Source organism: Oncorhynchus kisutch, unplaced genomic scaffold (genome assembly GCF_002021735.2).
Source record: "Oncorhynchus kisutch isolate 150728-3 unplaced genomic scaffold, Okis_V2 scaffold3963, whole genome shotgun sequence".
In the NCBI taxonomy this organism is placed as follows: domain Eukaryota; kingdom Metazoa; phylum Chordata; class Actinopteri; order Salmoniformes; family Salmonidae; genus Oncorhynchus; species Oncorhynchus kisutch.
Window position 1 is genome coordinate 254,254 of NW_022265908.1, and position 8,896 is coordinate 263,149.

An 8,896-nucleotide genomic window follows, 5' to 3' on the forward strand; every position below is an offset into this window, starting at 1 on the left:
CAGAGAGGTAGAGAGGTAGAGAGATTGAGAGGTAGAGAGGTAGAGAGGTAGAGAGGTAGAGAGGTAGAGAGACAGAGATGTAGAGAGACAGAGAGGTAGAGAGGTAGAGAGACAGAGAGACAGAGAGGTAGAGGGGTAGAGAGGTAGAGGGGTAGAGAGACAGAGAGGTAGAGAGGTAGAGAGACAGAGAGGTAGAGAGACAGAGAGGTAGAGAGGTAGAGACGAATGTGTATGGTAGTCTAATGCCTTGTTCTCTCCTCTCCTCTTCTCTTCTCTTCTCTTCTCCTCTCCTCTCCTCTCCTCTTTTTCTCTCTAGTCTAATGTCTACTGGCCCAACATCCATTCTATTAACCTGACGCTAGTCAACGTAAGTCGAGACGACAACGGCTTCCTGCTCACCTGCATAGCAGAGAACCTAGTGGGAATGACCAACGCTTCCATCCAGCTGGCTGTACAGTGTAGGTTTCAAACCACTGGTGTGTGTGTGTGTGTCCAATGGTTATCATTCCCAACTGTACAGTGTAGGTTTCAATCCACGTGTGTGTGTGTGTCCAATGGTTATCATTCCCATCTGTACAGTGTAGGTTTCAATCCACGTGTGTGTGTGTGTCCAATGGTTATCATTCCCAACTGTACAGTGTAGGTTTCAAACCACTGGTGTGTGTGTGTGTCCAATGGTTATCATTCCCAACTGTACAGTGTAGGTTTCAATCCATGTGTGTGTGTGTGTGTCCAATGGTTATCATTCCCAACTGTACAGTGTAGGTTTCAATCCACGGGTGTGTGTGTGTGTGTGTGTGTCCAATGGTTATCATTCCCAACTGTACAGTGTAGGTTTCAATCCATGTGTGTGTGTGTGTGTGTGTGTGTGTGTGTGTGTCCAATGGTTATCATTCCCAACTGTACAGTGTAGGTTTCAATCCACGGGTGTGTGTGTGTCCAATGGTTATCATTCCCAACTGTACAGTGTAGGTTTCAATCCACGGGTGTGTGTGTGTGTCCAATGGTTATCATTCCCAACTGTACAGTGTAGGTTTCAATCCACGGGTGTGTGTGTGTGTGTCCAATGGTTATCATTCCCAACTGTACAGTGTAGGTTTCAATCCACGGGTGTGTGTGTGTGTGTGTCCAATGGTTATCATTCCCAACTGTACAGTGTAGGTTTCAATCCACGGGTGTGTGTGTGTCCAATGGTTATCATTCCCAACTGTACAGTGTAGGTTTCAATCCACGGGTGTGTGTATATGCGAACAGCATAGCAGAGAACTTGTTAGGAATGATAACCATTGGAGGTTATATACAGTATGGTATTCATCCCAATGTCTCCATATTCCCTATATAATGCACTACTTATGACCAGGACCAATGGCTCCATATTCCCTTTATAGTGCACTACTTATGACCAGGACCCAATGGCTCCATATTCCCTTTATAGTGCACTAGTAATGACCAGGAACCAATGACTCCATATTCCCCTTATAGTGCACTACTTATGCCATATATGTGATATGTGGCGGTCCTACCTAGCTATCATGTGATATGTGGTTGTCCCCCTAGCTATCATGTGATATGTGGTTGTCCACCTAGCTATCATGTGATATGTGGTTGTCCACCTAGCTATCATGTGATATGTGGTTGTCCACCTAGCTATCATGTGATATGTGGTTGTCCACCTAGCTATCATGTGATATGTGGTTGTCCACCTAGCTATCATGTGATATGTGGTTGTCCACCTAGCTATCATGTGATATGTGGTTGTCCACCTAGCTATCATGTGATATGTGGTTGTCCACCTAGCTATCATGTGATATGTGGTTGTCCACCTAGCTATCATGTGATATGTGGTTGTCCACCTAGCTATCATGTGATATATTTTTTATTTATTTATTTATTTTTTTAACCTTTATTTTACTAAGTCAGTTAAGAACACATTCTTATTTTCAATGACGGCCTGGGAACAGTGGGTTAACTGCCTGTTCAGGGGCAGAACGACAGATTTGTACCTTGTCAGCTCGGGGGTTTGAACTCGCAACCTTCCGTTTCCTAGTCCAACGCTCTAACCACTAGTCTACGCTGCCGTCCCGTGTGGTTGTCCACCTAGCTATCATGTGATATGTGGTTGTCCCACCTGTCCCACCTGGGATCCAAGATGGCGGTGCAGTAGAACGTGTGTATCTGTCTTTGTCTTATCCCGTGTAAATAGCCGGTATCCATTTTAATCTCACTTTCTGTCTACGAACTGAATATATTTTCCTGCAACCCGCCTCACCTAATGTGGTATGGATCTGCTATTTCTATTCCTTATAACTGGAACTTCCATCAGGAGCTAGCCAGCTAACTAGCTACTAGTCTTTATTAGCCACGGCTCGCTGTCCTCTAGCCAGCTAACAAGCTACTAGTCTTTATTAGCCACGGCTCGCTGTCCTCTAACCAGCTAACTAGCTACTAGTCTTTATTAGCCACGGCTAGCTGTCCTTTAGCCAGCTAACTAGCTACTAGTCTTTATTAGCCACGGCTCGCTGTCCTCTAGCCAGCTAACTACCTACTAGTCTTTATTAGCCACGGCTCGCTGTCCTCTAGCCAGCTAACTAGCTACTAGTCTTTATTAGCCATGGCTAGCTGTCCTCTAGCCAGCTACCTAGCTACTAGTCTTTATTAGCCACTGCTAGCGGTCCTCTAGCCAGCTAACTAGCTACTAGTCTTTATTAAGTGGTTTAATCATATCAGTGTTTAATCATAACAGTGTTTTAATCATATCAGTGTTTAATCATCCCAGTGTTTAAATCATTAATGTTTTGCATTGTGAAATCTAGCTTGTGGAATTGGCCAACCATTAATTAAAGTTAGAAGACACCATTGTGTGTCAAAATGGTCACAGTTTCCTCTGTCCTCAGTTTCCCCTTACAGTTCCACCGGTCATCCTGAAACTGTCCGAGCCATGCTGTGCCAAAACCTTCACAGTTTCCTCTGCTCCCCTTCCAGTTCCACCAGTCATCCTGAAACTGTCCAAGCCATGCTGTGCCAAAACCTTCACAGTTTCCTCTGCTCCCCTTCCAGTTCCACCAGTCATCCTGAAACTGTCCGAGCCTGAGCGTCGCCATGACACCTGCATAGAGTTCACAGTGAGAGGCTATCCCTACCCGACGCTGCGATGGTACCACCAACAGGTGTGATTTTATTCCTTTTTATTCATTTCTAATATGTAAAGCAGCATGTACATATTCTGGTCTTAAAGACCACAAGAGGTGCAGGTTTTAGTTTTTACCCCAGAACTACACAGCTAACTGAAACAATAAACGGCTTGATGCTGAGTTAGTTATATCAATCAGGCGACTAATGCTGGGGGAAAACCCAAAACAGCCACCCCTTGGGGGTCCCCCAGAATCAGGATTCAGAACCACTGATGTCAAGAGTCTGGGTCTTTTGAAAAGGACAAAAAAAATGAAACCGTATTCTAATCATGATTGTACACAGAGAGAGATCCTGCAGAGTGAGTACATCAGGACAGAGATGGATTTCTACCGGGACTATCTGGAGGGATGTCTGACTCTTCTCAACCCAACACACTACGATAACGGAAACTACACGCTGCAGGCCTCCAACTCCCTGGGGACCGTCACCAAGACGGTCTACGGACACTTCCTCACGGCTCCGCCCTTTGACCCTGACCCTGACGGTAACCACAACATTTTCTTAGACAGGGACACATCGTACAGCAAAAGCTATAGGTCTCAGAACTGTGAGAAAGGATGCATTGCAGCAGATTTAGCTATAAAAGCTCATTGGGATGATTCACATCACTCAGAGCTTCTCTAGTGGTAGAAGACAGTCTGACCCCATTGGGATGATTCACATCACTCAGAGCTTCTCTAGTGGTAGAAGACAGTCTGACCCCATTGGGATGATTCACATCACTCAGAGCTTCTCTAGTGGTAGAAGACAGTCTGACCCCATTGGGATGATTCACATCACTCAGAGATTCTCTAGTGGTAGAAGACAGTCTGACCCCATTGGGATGATTCACATCACTCAGAGCTTCTCTAGTGGTAGAAGACAGTCTGACCCCATTGGGATGATTCACATCACTCAGAGCTTCTCTAGTGGTAGAAGACAGTCTGACCCCATTGGGATGATTCACATCACTCAGAGCTTCTCTAGTGGTAGAAGACAGTCTGACCCCATTGGGATGATTCACATCACTCAGAGCTTCTCTAGTGGTAGAAGACAGTCTGACCCCATTGGGATGATTCACATCACTCAGAGATTCTCTAGTGGTAGAAGACAGTCTGAGCCCATGTTTATGTTGTTATGTTGTTAATGTTAGTTCTGTATCATGGAGTTACGGCGCGCTGCTCTGTTTTGAGACAGCTTGTAATGGAGACGCAGGGAGTCAGGAAGCAGGAGTCAGGAAGCAGGTGTCAGGAAGAAGGAGTCAGGTGTCAGGAAGCAGGTGTCAGGAAGCAGGTGTCAGGAAGCAGGTGTCAGGAAGCGGGAGTCAGGAAGCAGGAGTCAGGAAGAAGGAGTCAGGAAGCAGGAAGCAGGAGGAAGGAGTCAGGAAGCAGGTTGTCAGGAAGCAGGTGTCAGGAAGCAGGTGTCAGGAAGCAGGTTTCAGGAAGAAGGAGTCAGGAAGCAGGAGTCAGGAAGCAGGAGTCAGGAAGCAGGAGTCAGGAAGCAGGAGGCAGGAAGAAGGAGTCAGGAAGCAGGTTGTCAGGAAGCAGGTGTCAGGAGTCAGGAAGCAGGTGTCAGGAAGCAGGTTTCAGGAAGAAGGAGTCAGGAATCAGGAATCAGGAAGCAGGAGTCAGGAAGCAGCAGTCAGGAAGCAGAGTCAGGAAGCAGGTGTCAGGAAGCAGGTGTCAGGAAGCAGGTGTCAGGAAGCAGGAGTCAGGACGCAGGTGTCAGGAAGCAGGAGTCAGGAAGCAGGAGTCAGGAAGCAGGAGCCAGGAAGCAGGAGCCAGGAAGCAGGAGTCAGGAAGCAGGAGTCAGGAAGCAGGAAGCAGGAGTCAGGAAGCAGGTGCAGTTTGTGAGTTTAATAATAATGAACATGGAGAGATACAAAACAAGAGATGCGTCTGGACAAGAGAACAGAACCAATAATACCTGATGAGTGAGGCTACAGAGAGCTAGATAAAAGGGGAGTAATCAAGATAGTGGTGAAGGGGGTTTCCATGATGTATAATGAGGGTTGCCAGGTGTGCATAATGAGGGTTGCCAGGGGTGCATAATTAGTGTTGCCAGGTGACATAATGAGGGTTGCCAGGTGTTCATAATGATGGTTGCCAGGTCACATAATGAGGGTTGCCAGGTATGCAAAAGGAGGGTTTCCAGGTGTGTATAATGAGGGTTGCCAGGTGACATAATGAGGGTTGCCAGGTGTACATAATGAGGGTTTCCAGGTGTGCATAATGAGGGTTGCCAGGTGTGCATAATGAGGGTTGCCAGGTGTACATAATGATGGTTGCCAGGTCACATAATGAGGGTTGCCAGGTATGCATAATAAGGGTTTCCAGGTGTGTATAATGAGGGTTGCCAGGTGACATAATGAGGGTTGCCAGGTGTGCATAATGAGGGTTGCCAGGTGACATAATGAGGGTTGCCAGGTGAGCATAATGAGGGTTTCCAGGTGTGCATAATGAGGGTTGCCAGGTGTGCATAATGAGGGTTGCCAGGTGACATAATGAGGGTTGCCAGGTGAGCATAATGAGGGTTTCCAGGTGTACGTAATGATGGTTGCCAGGTGTACGTAATGATGGTTGCCAGGTGTGCGTAATGAGGGTTGCCAGGTGTGCATAATGAGGGTTGCCATGTGACATAATGAGGGTTGCCAGGTGTGCATAATGAGGGTTTCCAGGTGACATAATGAGGGTTTCCAGGTGTACGTAAGGATGGTTGCCAGGTGTGTGTAATGAGGGTTGCCAGGTGTGCATAATGATGGTTGCCAGGTGTACGTAAGGATGGTTGCCAGGTGTCTGGAATGGATTCGATGGAACGGGGATCTAGCTGTTCTAACAGGCAGGGAGGAGGGCTCATAATAATGTCTGGAATGGAGTCGATGGAACAGGGATCTAGCTGTTCTAACAGGCAGGGAGGAGGGCTCATAATAATGTCTGGAATGGAGTCGATGGAACAGGGATCTAGCTGTTCTAACAGGCAGGGAGGAGGGCTCATAATAATGTCTGGAATGGAGTCGATGGAACAGGGATCTAGCTGTTCTAACAGGGAGAGAGGAGGGCTCATAATAATGTCTGGAATGGAGTCGATGGAATGATATCAACCCTAGTTTGTATTAAGTGGACGTCACCGTAACCCTGGATTGTATGATTGAATAACCCTGGATTGTATGATGGAATAACCCTGGATTGTATGATTGGAATAACCCTGGATTGTATGATGGAATAACCCTGGATTGTATGATGGAATAACCCTGGATTGTATGATTGGAATAACCCTGGATTGTATGATTGGAATAACCCTGGATTGTATGATGGATAACCCTGGATTGTATGATTGGAATAACCCTGGATTGTATGATGGAATAACCCTGGATTGTATGATTGGAATAACCCTGGATTGTATGATGGAATAACCCTGGATTGTATGATTGGAATAACCCTGGATTGTATGATGGAATAACCCTGGATTGTATGATTGGAATAACCCTGGATTGTATGATGGAATAACCCTGGATTGTATGATGGAATAACCCTGGATTGTATGATGGAATAACCCTGGATTGTATGATTGGAATAACCCTGGATTGTATGATGGAATAACCCTGGATTGTATGATGGAATAACCCTGGATTGTATGATTGGAGTTACCTTAGATTGTATGATTGGAGTTACCCTGGATGAAGGGAGGGTGGGTGGGATCAAGGGAGGGGGGAAGGGATGAAGGGAGGGATGAAGGGAGGGGGGAAGGGTTGAAGGGAGGGAGGAGTGAAGGGGGGATGAAGAGAGGGAGGGAGGTTTGAAGGGAGGGAAGGAGGTTTGAGGGGAGGGTTGGAGGGAGGGAGGGATGAAGAGAGGGTTGGAGGGAGGGAGGGTTGAAGGGAGGGAGGGAGGGTTGAAGAGAGGGAAGGAGGGTTGAAGGGAGGGTTGGAGGGAGGGAGGGATGAAGGGAGGGTTGGAGGGAGGGATGAAGAGAGGGTTGAAGGGAGGGTTGGAGGGAGGGATGAAGAGAGGGTTGAAGGGAAGGGTTGGAGGGAGGGAAGGAAGGAAGGAGGGTTGAAGGGAGGCTAGAAGGGGAAAAGGAATGTTGAAGGGAGGGTTGGAGGGAGGGAGGGGAGGGTTGGAGGGAGGAAAGGAGCTTTGAAAAGAGGGTTGGAGGGAGGGAGGGATGAAGAGAGGGAAGGTGGGTTGAAGGGAGGGTTGAAGGGGGTGAAGGAGTGTTGAAGGGAGGGAAGGAGTGTTGAAGGGAGGGTTGGAGGGAGGGAAGGAGGGTTGAAGGGTGGGTTGGAGGTTTGAAGGGAGGGTTGGAGGGAGGGAAGGAGGGTTAAAGGGAGGGAAGGAGTGTTGAAGGGAGGTTTGAATGGTTGAAGGGAGGGAAGGGGGGTTGTAGGGAGAGAGGGAGGGTTGAAGGGAGGATTGGAGGGAAGGAGGGTTGAAGGAAGGTTTGTAGGGAGGGAAGGACCTGCGTATAGTTGTTACAGGCTGCTTATAGTTATTACGGGCTGAGAAAAGGGACTGCTAATTCAACACACACAGACACACAGACACAGACACACACACACAGACACACAGAAACCCCCAATTCCTCTCTGATCTTCAGCCTCCTCTCATCCTTCAAATTGTATCCGACAGCAGCCGACAGAGACTCCATTTCATGGTTGTGTGAGTCTGTGTGTGAGTGTGTGTGAGTGTGTGGTGTGTGAGTCCGTGTGTGTGTGTGTGTGTGTGTCTGTGTGAATCCGTGTGTGTGTGTGTGGTGTGAGTCTCTGTGTGTGTGTGTGTGTGTGAGTGTGTGGTGTGTGAGTCCGTGTGTGTGTGTGTGTGTGTGGTGTGTGTGTGTGGTGTGAGTCTGTGTGAGTCCGTGTGTGTGTGTGGTGTGAGTCTGTGTGTGTGTGTTCACTTTGCTCCAGCTTGTCCTGTTCATGTCCTCTGTTCCTTTATATAGATAACCTCCAGTGTATAATATCTTCTGATAAGGAAACTGTTTTATGTGAAATGGGATTTAAAGACTCCAGCCTGTCGGTCGATTTTTACTCCACAATTCTGCTCTGGAGTTAGGCTGCGTCCCAAGTAGAACCCTGTTCCATATATAGCACACTACAAGGCAAGGAGGGCTCTGGTCAAGCTAGTGTACTATGGAATAGTGTGCTATTTGGGAGTGGGTTGTATTCTCCAGTGCTCCTACTGTCTCTGTCTGTATTCCAGGTAGCCCAGTGCCATCAGACAATGCCATCAGGCCGGAAGAGGAGACGTTTGGGGTGAGTTTATAATGACACAGGGTCTATCTCAAATAGAACACTAATCCCTACATAGGGCACTACTTTAGACCACAGTCCATAGGCTCTGTTCAAAAGTAGTGTAGTGTCTCCTGGTGTCCACAGTACTGGGGCTGGCTAGCAATTGTCTGTCTGTCTGTCTGTCTGTCTGTCTGTCTGTCCTGTCTGTCTGTCTGTCGTCTGTCTGTCTGTCTGTCTGTCGCCTGTCTGTCTGTCTGTCTGTCTGTCTGTCTGTCTGTCTGTCTGTCTGTCTGTCTGTCTGTCTGTCTGTCTTGTCTGTCTGTCTGTCTGTCTGTCTGTCTGTCTGTCTGTCTGCTGTCTGTCTGTCTGTCTGTCTGTCTGTCTGTCGTCTGTCTGTCTGTCTGTCTGTCTGGTCTGTCTGTCTGTCTGTCTGCTGTCTGTCGTCTGTCTGTCTGTCTGTCTGTCTGTCTGTCTGTCTGTCTGTCTGTCTGT

At 47.7% G+C, this 8,896-nt stretch overlaps 1 protein-coding gene across 1 annotated transcript in view; it reads left to right on the forward strand.

Moving 5' to 3' along the window:
* Positions 1–8,425, forward strand: part of LOC109884949 (NT-3 growth factor receptor) — a gene marked incomplete at its 3' end in the record, with an annotated part of 60,360 nt that extends 51,935 nt beyond the window's left edge. Inside the window, exons 7-10 of the mRNA XM_031821346.1 lie at positions 317–458; positions 3,058–3,167; positions 3,475–3,676; positions 8,373–8,425. Coding sequence (XP_031677206.1) covers positions 317–458; positions 3,058–3,167; positions 3,475–3,676; positions 8,373–8,425 — 507 coding nt within the window. The remainder of the gene's footprint in view (positions 1–316; positions 459–3,057; positions 3,168–3,474; positions 3,677–8,372) is intronic.
* Between the last annotated feature and the right edge of the window lie 471 nt (positions 8,426–8,896).